Source organism: Scardinius erythrophthalmus, assembly GCF_964197995.2.
Source record: "Scardinius erythrophthalmus genome assembly, chromosome: 6".
Taxonomy (NCBI): domain Eukaryota; kingdom Metazoa; phylum Chordata; class Actinopteri; order Cypriniformes; family Leuciscidae; genus Scardinius; species Scardinius erythrophthalmus.
In genome coordinates this window covers 15,518,298-15,532,882 of record NC_138226.1, presented here as the reverse complement: position 1 = coordinate 15,532,882, position 14,585 = coordinate 15,518,298, and the positions used below count along the sequence as shown (strand labels likewise).

The 14,585-nt window shown below is 36.4% G+C and overlaps 1 protein-coding gene across 1 annotated transcript in view; it reads right to left on the bottom strand.

Moving 5' to 3' along the window:
• nalcn (sodium leak channel, non-selective) overlaps positions 1-14,585 on the bottom strand; it is a gene marked incomplete at its 3' end in the record, with an annotated part of 123,920 nt that overhangs the window by 62,585 nt on the left and 46,750 nt on the right. The window contains exons 13-17 of the mRNA XM_081367917.1: positions 13,168-13,299; positions 11,816-11,983; positions 8,725-8,916; positions 7,437-7,574; positions 4,608-4,682 (exon numbers count right to left, since the gene is read on the bottom strand). Coding sequence (XP_081224043.1) covers positions 4,608-4,682; positions 7,437-7,574; positions 8,725-8,916; positions 11,816-11,983; positions 13,168-13,299 — 705 coding nt within the window. The remainder of the gene's footprint in view (positions 1-4,607; positions 4,683-7,436; positions 7,575-8,724; positions 8,917-11,815; positions 11,984-13,167; positions 13,300-14,585) is intronic.

Below are 14,585 nucleotides of genomic sequence, written 5' to 3'. Positions count from 1 at the left end.
TGCAGTACAAGTAACAAAGCAGTAACTGGACACAAGCAGTACAAGGATAGTCCACCCAAAACATGAGGATTCTCTCATCATTTACTCTCCTTCATGCCATCCCAGATGTATATGAATTTCTTCTTCACATAAACATACTATAACATAGACAAAGATTTTAAAGGAAATAATCCATCTCTGTGAGTCCATAAAACAAGTGGATTGTAACCCATGTACGTAAGACAGTTGGTCGGAAGTGATTTTTCGCATGGATTACCATCACGCTCACTGTGTGTGGTTTTTAAAGCGTCTTTAGGACTCGCAGAGATGGATTACTTTCCTTACAATCTTGATTTGTGTTTATCTGTAGAAAGAAAGTAAAATGCATCTGGGACAGCATGAGGGTGAGTAAAATAAGAGAGAATTTTATTTTTGGGTGAACTATCCCCTTAACATACATTTGCTGTTGGTATGCTAATCCAAGATCAGCATAGACTAATAAGAATAAAGTGCAACCTCTTGTGAACTGTGTTTGTTTTAATCTAGAGGAAATTAAAATATTTGCTAGTTTATATTAAAATAAAATAAATCAGGTGTCTGAAGATCAAGATCCCAGTCATTCAAAGGTGATGTGTCTGAACAAAGTAAGATTATTTTCTGACAGGGACAGTGGATCTCTGGTACTATCACTCCATCCTCTGTGTCAGCATCAGAATTTTGTTTATGGAAAAGTTGCTCCACTCCCTGGAAAATGAGATAGGAAATGTATTATAATCTAACAATACAAACTACTTTGAACTCCCACATACAGTAATAAGTTGCAGATTTAAAATATTTTTTCCAAACAAATTATATAAATGTTTTAAGGGATTTTACAGTACTAGCTTAAATATTTACCTCGGGAGTCATGAAGCATTTATCATTTGTAATACTGTCGTGTAACCAGTAGATGGCTGTATAGCCCTATATATAAACATATATCCATGGCTGTGTATTCCCCAGTTGCTAGATGTTTTCAGTCATAATTACTTGCATGTATTAAGGTTTTAATTTGGACATATATTTATTATTAAAGACTATTAAAGATTAAGCATTTTTCTCAGAAATGTTCATTTGAAGTGCAATTTTTGGCATTATTATTAGTCAAATATGGACAGAAAAAGTATTTACTCATACTAGCTACATATAATAGCTTTATCTATCAGTCATCTTTATCACACAAAAGTAATCAGAATAAATAATTTCTAAATAATTAAATAATTTTCAAGATTCAAAATAATTGAGTGTTTACATGTTATGAACAGAGACGTGTTCTGTGGTCAAGACGTGTCTCTCCTCTTTCAAAAACTCTGCATCGCAAATTAATCAGCAATTGAGAAATTCAGGTTTAAATAGCTTTATTGGCATGGTAAAAAAAAGGCTTTACATTGCCAAAGTTGAATCAGGCAGTGATTGACAGCGCTCTGGTCCTATGGAATCGGTCATTGACTGATACAGTACTTTTTGTACTGTAGGCTACAGTACAGATACTGTACATTACTCTAGCCCAATGTTGTTTGGGGTGGCTGGGGGGAAATATGATCTAATCGAAGACTGTAACCGAATGTAGATAAGTCATGTAATGATTGGGCTAACAGTTAAATCAAGACAACACAGCTCAGCTGTATAATGTTATGGGCTCTCACTGAGCTCTAAAATGCCTCTCCACCTGAAAAAAGCCAGTACTGTATTATAAATAGTATTAGTATAGTATTGATTAAAAATAAATAAATTTGACTTACCACGAGTAGGCTATCCAGTATCCTGATAGCGACGATCGCTAATGATAACGATTCGTCTGTAGGCTACTATTCCTTCTATAAGAAATCATCTCAACAATATAGTGTAGCAGCAAAAAAAATACAGATATAAACTTAATATCATTAAAATTAAATAGAAAGCTGTGCTTACAGACGCTCACATCCACACATAAACACAGCACTGACGTCTTCACTTCCAGGTGAAGAAGCTGTCAATCAAACACTCAGTAGCCAATAAGAGCACACTGCTACTAGCCCCGCCCCCACGAGAGAAATGTGTCAGAACAGCAAACGAAAACTCTGGGAGCGTAAACGAAAACTTCAGAAGCTTAAGCGAAAACTCTGGAAGCGCATTTGTAAGTTCAGATCAGCGAACGAAATATGAGAAATAGTTAGCAAAACATGCAGTGTATTAAAAACGAAGTCAAAAAATTTGCCTGCAATTTATTCTTTTTCAGTTTCAAAGATGTTTTATTCAGTTTCAATTTATATTTTAATTAGTTTCTTGAAAAGTTACGTTCATTATTATTGGAACAAAATTAATTCCATACTAAACCTACTCATCACAGAAAACGTTGTGTATTTTCACATTTTTTATAAAACAATGTTTCGTATGATTTAAAGCCATTTTAATTACGAGGACTCAGGAAATGTCATCATATACCAAGTTTACATTGTAATACCAGTGTAATTACCCCATGTCATTATACAAATTTCCTCATAAATCATATAAACAAGCGCGCACACACACACACACACACACACACACACACACACACACACACACACACACACACACACACACGCACACACACACACTCTCTCTCTCTCTCTCTCTCTCTCTCTCTCTCACTCACACACACACTGATAAATATTATTACAATTTAAAATAACTATTTTCTATTTTTACTTCAGTACGTCACATAATCTTTCAAAAATCCTTCTAATATGATGATTTCAGTATGGATGTGCTAAAATGACACAAAGCTAAGCCTAACCAAACAGACAAACAATTTCCTGCCAAGCTTTGCAATAAAAAAAATTGTCTGTGAGGATGTAAAAGATTGAAGGTTAAATATGCTGTCTTGATTAATGTTCCATTTTCAGAAATCTTTCAATCTAGCAGTCGGCCAACTTTTTAGGAGACAGTTACAGATGACTTTATTACAAGGTGACAGAGGTTCTGAGGCACCAACGGAAAATCCTACGAAAAAAAAAAACAACCTATACTGTAGGAGAGCTGTCATAAAGCCACTGTGAGGGAAAGGACAAAAACACGTCCAGTTGTTATTTTTTCCACATCAGCTAGAAATGATTTTCCTTCAATTAAGGTCAGCTGTTGAATTGTGCTTTATAAAAGCCACCTGTATACTTGGAGAGCAATCACAATCTAGTCTATTTTTGGATTGCCCCCATCTGTGCTTGAAGCACCTATAAAATAGGCAATTTTACAGGTGGAACCGTGAATCAGTCAGCTGTGTCTGTGTCTGAGGGATAACCGATCTGGGCATGTGAAGATGCCTGGAGCTTGACAGCCGGGTGGATTGAAGGACCACACAGCTCATGTCATTTACTCGGAATGAAAAAAAAAACACTGAGAAAAATAGAAATCACAGGAAACCAGTGGCTTTTGCCTTTCAATTTACACTTTTACTTTAACAATTTGTCCTAGCATATTTTGTAACACAGCAGACTGTTACGACAAATTGCAAAAGTAATCATGCAAATTGTGATTTGTTTTTTTTTATGTTTTTCTCTTTCCCTCTCTCAACATTTTCAACAATTGCTGAACTATGTTGCTGATGCGCTCAAGGAGAGGTGACATGCTGTTATCCACAGAGACATGCAACCTCTAATTGCTTTCAAAAGCCATTTCCTATGATACTTGGCCGTAGCAGAAGTTCATTTGCAGTGCGCTTGCCAAACAGGTCACGCTTTCTCACACCAATTATCTTATGAGTCATCATTACCTGCGCATCATGACACCATAAAAAATAAAATAAAAGTAAAAATAGACAGAGAACAAGATGGAGAACTGTACTAATTAACATGGCAGGCTCACCCTGTTTGCTAATTTTCCTCAAAAAATGAAAAGACACACCAAACTTTTTTAAGGCTATTATTTTTGCTTGTTGACGAATGTTTTTGGATATATTTTGATTCCATGGTTCAGCAACTCTAGAAAGGACATTGTCAAAGCATTATAAGCTAATTTAGTTTTGAACTTGATCTTATTAGTTAGGGTAGGTCTGACAGCAAATGGAGGGATTTAACAAGTTGTTTTAATTCAGCTTTGCTAATTGTCCTGTCCCAGAGTCATTCCCCCAGAAAAGGAGGCCAGGTTTAAATGTTACCAACTGCTACGAAATAAAATAAAAATACAGGCACTACCATTCAAAAGGATCAGTAATATAAAAAAAAGAAAAAAGAAAAAAATATATATACTTTTATTCAGCACGGGTGTATTAAATTGATCAAAAGTGCCAGTAAAGACTTTTACATTGTTACAACATATTTTTCCAAATAAATGCTGTTCTTTTGAAATTTATATTCATCCTCCTGAATCCTGAAAAATATTATGCAGCACATAATAAGCAATATTAAGCATTTATAATGAGAAATGTTAAGTGTTTATGTTACCAAATCACCATATTAGAATCATTTCTGAAGGATCATGTAACACTGAAGACTGGAGTAATATTTCACAATATTACACTGCTTTTACTGTATTTTTGATCAAATAAAGGCAGCCTTCTTTCAAAAACATTACAAAATCTTACCGACCCCAAACTTAATAATATAAGCAAAATAAATAGAACAATGTCTTACCTGTTTTAACTTTTTCAGGTCTTCATCCAACTCAAGATTGTCCAAAATAACGGCCACAAAAAGGCTCAGAAGGATCTAAAACACAAGAGCATATTGAATTTAGATTGCTGGTGGGACAAAGCAAATAAACCATTTGAAGACATTTAAGACCATTCTTTTTTTATCAGACACGCATTTTAATTGAACATTTGAAGGTCCCAGCAATTTTAAGACATAAACATGGTGATGTGGCTTCAATATTCTCAGTCACACATTGTCTATAGGTGTATTGTGCTGACAGGGTGATGTTGACAAATAAACTGTCGTGCAAACGTGAGTTCTGTCCAAGATGTAGTTTTGAATCCAACAATAAAAATAATGTTTGATGAAAGAATATGTTGTAGTGGCCATGCCATGTCCGAGAGAGAAAAAAAAGGTGTCACCATGAACAGCATACTATACAAGAGGTATACGTATGCTCAGGACAACAACGAAATAATGATTTACAGTAGTAGATCAATAAAGGATTCACAGCTGACTGTGACTTAGATGTCATCAGTGCTTTGATATTAAATGACAAATTAAAGCTGTCCTCAAATGCATTAGGCGTTGCTTCTTTTCTTTTCATCATATTTTCTTTTTTTTCATGACAGGAAATGAATAAATGATTCAGCCGTGTCTTGATTACATGCTCGATCTGTTCTGTCATTAGTGAGCGCTCTCATTCAAACGTCAAATTTAAATGGCTGCTCCTCACTCACTCACTCAAACTTGTCAAAAGACCAGAGTACATTTTGTTCTCCACAGAGGACATTTCCAAGAAATGGTAAACACGGATCTATAGTACTTCATGTGCAAATATTTCATTATCTTCGCAGAGTACATGTGCATTACATTGTGAAGCTTTATCATGTCAATAAACTGCTCCAATGGTTGGTTCAATAAACAACAACAACAAAAAAACATCAACAACAAGTCACCAATGGCTAAATGTTTGCCTGTAATATCTGTAATGGGGAGTGACAGGGGCCGTGATGTGGCTGTGAAAAGCCCCAAAGACGTGTTTTTTAAAGATAAAAATATGGGTGAAGGGTGTGTGTGATGTCAGGTGTGACAACTGGAAAATACATGTGTGTTAGGATGTTTTCAGAGACACTTTCTAAGCAAGTATTGTTCCTCTTCTTTCTGTTGATGGCTGGTAGGCAGCATAGGAATTTAACCATGTCCACTCCATACACTACTTGAATCAGGCAGTTTTTCAGGCTACAAGCAGTCTGATAGTCACAAAACAAACCAGGATTTCCCCACTGAGGTCCTTATAGTCTCTGCTTAACATAGCAAGCAGTTCTCAATTTCTGTTCTACAGAAAGTCCTACACACAGACTGATCACCTTTATTCACACTCACTAAGTACCTGAGTACTTTAGACAGCAGCTAGAGTGCAGCATCTTTTCAAACCACACAAAACTGGCCATTAGAGGCTGGAAAACTGCTCTCACTAACATCCAACCTGCTGAAGGATCTCTGAATATGTTCTCTTGAAGTCTAGGTAAGCCAGAAGATCAAGAGAAGGAAAGGAGGATGAAGGATGATTCATTTTCTAATAGTCTGGTTGGCTCCCACCGGCACAAACACAAGCTGTCTTCATTTTAGATGCATTTGCTTTGCTACTGTGTCCCTGAAAACATAGAGCATGTGTAACACATGGAACTGGGGACCTTTACAAGAAGCCAAAAATGAATGGCAAAAGTGATGAGGAAGAACAGGCTTCAGACATGTTCCATCACACACTGCTAGCTATCTTGTAAGTGTAAACCCTGTGTAAATCCCATGACCACATGCTCTCACCAAAGATGACAGAGAAACAACTGTGAGCTGATATGTCACCTGTCATTTTATTTTATTTCATTTTAGATTAGTTTCCAGAATTAGATGCCAGAGCAACAATTGTGAGCTGATACGTCACCTGTCATTTTTTTATTTTGATTTTAGATTAGTTTCCAGAATTACATTTTAAAACCCAGATTTTCATTGTGGTCTCAGACTCCATTGCACATCACCATTACATCATACAGTATGTCTGCACCACCATTATATAGTATGTGTCAGTGCAGTTGCTCCAAAGTAGATAAAAATTCAAATAAAATTATATTTTGATAACACAGTGTAATAGAGTACTGAAGGGGTGACATATTTTTGTAGGCCAAAACCTGGAAACAAGTTAGTATTACTTTTGTCCTGATGCCAATGGGTTTTTGGTTAAATGGCTGAAATAAGGTCTGTGGTAAACACAAGCTCAAGATATTCTCACATTTTATTCTACAACATAAAATACATCAGTGATTTTTTAAAGTCTTTACTTGTCTTGAAAAGGTGTTGCTAACAAGTGGCTAAATTGGACTACAGAGGTTTCAGGCACATCAAACATCATAACAGCGAACTCCCTAGTCCACTTTCACAGCCTCATTGTTTATAATCGTGCTCTTGCAAACTATTCTAATTCAAACGAGTTGTTGGAAGCTTAATGGTGGAGATCAAGTAATGTCACTGTAGTGCAGTTAGTTTATAGTCGTTTATAGATACATTACGTTAGATGGCAATTGTATTTAGGCTTCAAAATATATAAAAGTTAATTTGAGAAGATTATAATGATGAATAAAATGTGTAAGTATCATAAGTTTTTGTCAATATTCAAAAAGCCAATGGAAAAATCATATTGGGGTATTTTGTCAAGAGAACAAGGGTGATGCTAACTTCCAGGTTGGCCAACAAAAATACGCCATCATTGTAGCACTCTATCGAAGCCCTTTTGTTTTATCTTACAGAAAAAGCACAACAAATCATATTTACCAGTGTGGCAAAGAGGTGGTAGAGAATGAAGTATATAGCCACAATTGGAGCCCACATCCGTCCCACTGCCACCAGCGTTTGGTCCATGACATCCACCCAACCCTCCTGAGTAAGAATCTGGAACATGGACATAAATGCCTACAGGATAGAAACAGAAATGATCAGCCTGTATTCTTTTATTATTTCTCTTTTATCAGAAAACAACAATACGTCCTTCCTTATAAATACTCAGTTAAATTTAAATATGCTATGGCTTCATACGAGTCAGATAACTTATAGCAGCCCCAGTCAGTCTGGATATTCTGAAAGTCGTATGCCGTTAGAACAACATGAAGGAGAAAAAAAAACTTTATTTCTAGTTGAACTAGACTTTTAATAGTTAATAGGCATAACAGATGACACTCGTGAATTTGACAGGTGACGTTAATTGTCCTGTCTCTGAAAAGTGTCACCCAAACAAAATGGAAATTTGAAAACTAACAAAGCAGAGTAACAATTTTGCATTTGTTGCTTTTCCTAAATATATTCTCATGTATATACAAGGATTCTTGACTAACAATGCAGCAACAAAAATAAGACAAGGCAGAGCACAACATTCACTGAAATGGATGCAAAACAAAAAAAACAGTGCGCACCAGGTCTCAGACTCCTACGGAGTATTGAGACCACATTTTCATGGTCGTTTTTCCATGGAAGTCAGATGAAGGTCTAAACTCAGCTGGTCTCAAGCCTGGTTACAGTCACACTGTCTCTGAGTGACTGCAGATGAAGATAATTTTACAACAGGTCTATTGACAAGGGAGCTGGGTAAACATCATTATCTTCAATGGTTATCGTGCCACCCGCCTTGGAAATGAGCAGCATCTGTTTATGTGAGCCCCTCCAAATCCCAGTACGCATTGGGATCAGTGGAGTCCCACTAATAACGGAGGATAAAAAGACACCACTAATGAGAACCCCTCTCATGAGCACATAGTATCAAAAAACTTGGAAGAGAGTCTTGCATCTACTGACAAATTAGGTATTATAATATATTTAGAGATATTTTGGTCCACACTGGTTTCTGAAATCTCTAGATTTAACCCGTGTTTTTCTGACGTGATAATTGTAAGTATTTTAACATCTAGGCTATTTAAATCACACAAAAGATTGTTAGAATACCAAAATCTCCAATCAAATGTCACAGATTTCAAGGACTTAATTTTGTTCCTCCATGACCAAATTGTTTTAGCATTTCATCTTTTGATCCACAACTACATTCAGTGTATCAAGAAAGAGGGAGCTTTACCCGTGGAAATGTTGTGAAACGATCCAAGTCCTCTACAAAGCAGAACATCTGCAGACTGATGGCAGACATCACTATGAGCAGACTGGCAGTGAACACCACTAGACTGCCGAGTTTCTTCCCTGGACCGAAGATTTTATACACAAAATCCTCTAGTGCTGGGGAGATCTTTATTAGACGGACCACTCGTAAAACCTGCAGGAAAGAAGGAAGGATTTAATTTTAGGTATTTCCTACTTAAGGAATGATAAATACATTTTTCAAAGCACTAACTAACCAATATATCCACCGAAGCATCTCATTACACAATTTTGGCACAAATACCATCATGAAAACTATCACAAGAAGAAAACTCATCCAGTATTCCTCAGGAGGTCTTTCTGCACAACAAACATTGTGAAAAAGCCCTAACCATGCCCCCTGAGTGATTTGTATTATACGGCGCTCAGCCAGGTGCGGCCATGCAAAATCGGCAGCTGAGTTACAAATCAGGCCGGCTGGTCTGTTATTCAACAATGTATATGTTTTTTCTCAGTGCGTAAATGATTACAGGTGAGTTTTCATATATATTTCGCCTTTGTAATTGATATTATTGTTCTGAATGTCGAGATTTGCTCATAAAATGAACACATTTTAAACTGCGTCACAAAGTGAAACCAAACCGTTTTCATATCATTTGAGCTCAAAATCTGATTGTAGTTGTATTAGATTATAAGATATTATAGTCACTTCCTAGTTATAGATCACCCGGTTTGTTCAATATTGTTTGAAAATGTTTGATGACATTGTATGTTTGCTGCTGTAATATTGAGCATACGCAACGATCGTGCAATCTGCGTATCATTGTTTACTTTATTATTTTATTAATATAATCAGCACGCAGTTAACCCATGTATGTACATTTATATATTACTTAATAACTGAATGTTTCTATCATTTACTGATATTATAGACCACACATTTGTGAAGTAACATATACAAAACTCCTTTGAATAAACAAGTTAAACTGGGATTCCCTCTCGTGTTTCTCTAACAGGTGTTGTGCCGAATTTCGACCCCCGCCAAATTATTACCCACCTAGCATTGGTAGGTTTAGGATTAGTTGTGGGGGAGGGGTTAGGATTAGGGGCGGGGTTAGGATTAGGCAATCAGGTACTGACTTCAAATAAGGGGGTAATAATTTGGCAGGGGGTCGGAATTCGACACAACACCTGTTACACACACCACCATCTTGACTGCATTACTCCTGAACACCTTGAGCGTCCCATACGCTCGTATAAACATATCAACAAATGTGCTTCTTTTGGGTTTTGTTACTTGAGAGACTTAAAGCCACAGTGAATATCTAATGGTGTTGAGTGACAGTTATAATCTTGATTTTTTTTCTGAATTATTTCAAATCACAGAATTTTTTAAGTATTGTGCTAGTAAGTTTGATTCCCAGGGAATACACAAAATTCTCCCAAGGAAGGTGATGAACTTTATTCAGGGACACTTTGTTTAATGTACAAGAGATTTCTTACTGTGTAGTTTAAGAACCAATGGAAATCAAGTACTAATTAGGCACTCTAGAAACATAAATGTAAGACTTATTGTATATGGCAAACCAAAACTCAAAGGCTTAGTTTGACCTTTAAACTTAAGGGATGACTACATGACTGGTCTTTCTAGTAAGGAGCTTGCACAGTCTTTAAAAATGCTTATTAAATTATTAACTGCATATTTTGCAAGGTGTATGTAAACTTATGACCTCAGCTCAATGCAGTTATTTGCCGCTAATACAATGGAGCTAATACAATTTCTTCGGGAAATGAATGTCTACAATATATATAAATTACATAAATGAAAATGTAAATATAAGATGTAAAAACAGATTACAGAATATTCAATAATACAAAGAAGTAATTATGTTCAAAAAGTTTTAGAATAGGAGTTTGAAGACAGACATTTCTATTTGTGACAATGATTAATTTCACTAATGATGGAAAAATATAGAATGCCATTTCCAAATCAAATTTAACATGGTGACTGCTCATGGTGAATCATGTGGGGTTTTTTTTTTCATGGCAGCTTCATAATCAGCCCAGATATGAATATTCACAGTTGGAGCTCCACCCCTCCTGCCGAGAGAAAACTGGAGGGAGAGCGCAGGTTGTGTCATTAATGAGGCTTGTCAACATGAGCGGGTCTCATCCATTCCCATTCCCTGCAGCTGCCTGGAGATGTATGAAAACAGCTCCGCCATGGCCACCAGTATGCATTATTATTACCCTGCATTAGTGCATGATTAGCATCTCAGAATCTAGCAGGTGCTGCACTCATGCAAGGAGCCTTTTACAAATGCTCTGGCTACACATGTCATGGTCTCACTAAAATAAAAATAAACTTTTCTGTGCGTAATTTCTCAAAACACTGCTATCAGAGTTAATTATATCTGAAAACTAATCTGAGCAGTTTGAAAGATTATTATTATTATCATTATGCATTTTATTTATAGGCGCCTTTCTTGACACTCAAGGTCACCATACATCATCAACAAGACAATAACAATATTTAAGTAAAAACAATGAAATGCAATACAATTAAAAAAGACAATGCTGTTGTAATCAGAGGGAGTAAGCTATTCTAAACAGATGGGTTTTGAGTTTGGATTTAAAATGTGAGAAGGAATCAATATTACGGAGAGCTGTTCCAGAGCTGTGAGGAAAGGACGCAGACGGTTGATGTTTCGAAGATGGTAGTAAGCAGACCAGGTAACATTATTAACATGAGACGTAAAAGATAGGGTGCTATCGAAAGATGATAGAGAGCTTATTGATTTACAAACACTGCAATTTTGTCTTAATTCAGCATGTTGACATGTTGGTAGATGACAGTACTGATGAAAAATGTAACTAAATCAAGTCAACATGAGTTTCTTCTCTCAAATGACCAATGTTTTTATTGGTCTCACATCCTAAGCTTTCAACGCTACACCATAGATTCATTTAGGCAGTATTAGGGAACATGTATGCAGGTTTGCTTGAATACTTGCATGATAAATTTCAGCAATGACTACTTCCATATGATCTTTGGATCAGTAACTGTCTCTAACCTGGAAGTAGGTGAACTGTGAGTGGTAAAGATCAGGATAGATGTGCAGGGTGGTTCCCACTACAAGCAGTGACTCAAACTTGTGTAGAGAGGAACTGATGTAGCCATTGAAGCCCAAACACCAGATTTTCAGAAGAGCCTCCAAATCAAACAGCACAGTGAAGGCGACCTGAAAACAGCAGAAAGAGGCAGGAAGTATGATAATGGAGAGCTGTTCCTTGTGTGCCCCATTTCTTAGTGATTGCATTTTAAGTGTCCCTAGAGTCCTTGGTTTTTGCAAAGGGAATATGTACGGTATGTGAATACATGAACATTCAAACAAAGAAGGCTGAAGAATAATTTCCATTCACAATAACTTTGCTTTACATTTAGAAGACACAGTATATACTGTAGGAATGCAATCATAGTGAGATGCATTTAGGCACAGGAATGTCAACAGAAGACAGAACACAAAACTAGTGTTCCCCAGTTTTCCCCCATTTGGTCTGATCCAAATAAAGAGCAGTTTGGATTAATGATGAGATGGATCGGCCTGTGAATATGTGGGGTGCCTTTTTCTCCTTATCTCCGTCTTTCAGCTTGGAGTGGGCGGGTGGCCACTGTGCCACCTGCATACTAATTGCAGAGGCAGTGCGTGGCAAACAGGACACATACACACACACACACACACACACACACGTACCTACCCGGCACTAGTTAAAATGGAGTGTTGCCCACAAGCTGTTTGCGCCTACGTTGTCACTCAGTTGATTTAATCTCAGGGTTTTTAAGGCGACAGAAAATGATGAGGATATGTTTATATGAGCTTTCAGCAAAAGTCTTATCTGCTGACGCATTTGAGTGCAATAAAAATATGGTTATTTTGCTCATCTCACAACAGATGACATAACAGAGTAAAATTGTGTCTTTTAAAACTAATACACATTGCCAAGACAAAGAAAGAGCAGAAAGCCCACCCTAGAATGCAAGAATATGACAAGAAATGTATCATTTTCAAATGTTCATTATCAAGTAGCATCTTGACACTCCAATGAATATCTGTAAAAGCCGTGAAGACTTTCACAGTGGGATTCAAATTATGCAGCATTCGTAGCACCTAGCATGAAAAGTGATCAGGGTGTGACTAGTAACATCTGGGGCATCCATTTTAGGAATCAGATAAATACTCCCTAGTGAAAAATACATTTATTTTTATTCCATATATTATTAAAATATTTAATAATCATTAACAATAATTACTTTTCAGTGCAATCTCATTGCTGTACACAACACATAAAATAAAATAAAAAATAAAAACATAAAAGAAAATAAGCTCCAGAGCCATTTCTAAGTGCCAGTTTTGACAGGTCTCACCTCAGCCAGGTAGAACTCGTCATTGGTGAGTTTATGGTCCTCGCCCTTGTGGTAATTGCTAGCAGCTACAATCACGTCAACGGCCACCATACTGAGGATGAACATGTGGAAAACTGAAGATCGCATCAGTTTCTGCAGAGATGAGGGAAAAGATCAGATGCATTTAGTGCGACAGAGCAAACAGTGTTGTAGTTAGCTTAGCCACATGCAAACAAAGTCCATATGAGACTTTCAGTCAGTGCAGTCAACTTTTTTGTCAGCTGTGCGTATATATTTCAACTGTGCACAACTTCCATTCCTAGAGTCGCCATGCTGAGCATTACAATTTCTGCCATTCATTTTTATATGTGTGGTCCATCTCCTCTCCCTTTTAATATCTCTGGATGTATATCCTCCATTATGAACAAGCAGGCTGACCACATCCTCATACTGAGTGTAGTTGCTGGAAGAACATTATTTTCCACTTGATTCTCCACTTTTGTATGATGGAAGCTTTTAATCACAGTAAGGACTGAGCCAAAAATGGACCCTCACTCCCTGAGCCCTCAACAGGCCAAATTAACACATCTCAGGCCCATTACAGACCCAGGAACATGAGGCAGGAAAAAACACTTAATTTAAACCCAGATTGAGACACCTGCCTGCTGCCCTTGAAATCTGTCTATATAGACTGTGGTAGGTGTTTTTTTCTTATAAAGCTGCAACACTGGATGAATTATAATGTAGGTATTACATATGACGAACAACCTCATTAAATCCAAATTGCATTATAAAGAAGTTTTCGTACCAAAAAGCATGATATCTGGAATACTGTAATTGTATTTTTTTTTCTTTTATTTTAAAGATCAAATTAAATCATATTACTGATAAATAGCACTGAAAGGTTTCAAAAGCCTCTTTCCTCTTGATCCGACACAGCTAAGTTTCTTCCAGTGAAACACTGACTAATAATAAGACATAATCTTTTGGGTCATTTGTCGGGAAGCCAGCATTCTAGATAAACAGTTGTCAGTGGAGCTGATATCATTGGACATTGGAATACAACATATTAAAGCCATAGCAGTAACAAATAAGCAAGCAAACAGAGTATGAAAATAACTCACTGACAAAATGAGAATGTGTTTATTAATATATATTTATACTACACCTGCCTAGCATGATTTTATTAGAAACAGCTTTGCTACAATAAATTTATATTATTGTCAATACACTATTTTCTCAAATCACCCTTTCACTAAAAGCGAATAAAAGCAAGTGAAATTTGTATAATAACCTGCATTTTTTATTAAGATGAGTGAAATATGTATTGCCTATTGAGTTATCTGCTGTTTTAATACATTACATTTGTATTATAAGATGGGTCCACACCCGTTTTTTACCCATATTTTTGTTCTATAATTTAAAAGAAAAAGAAAACC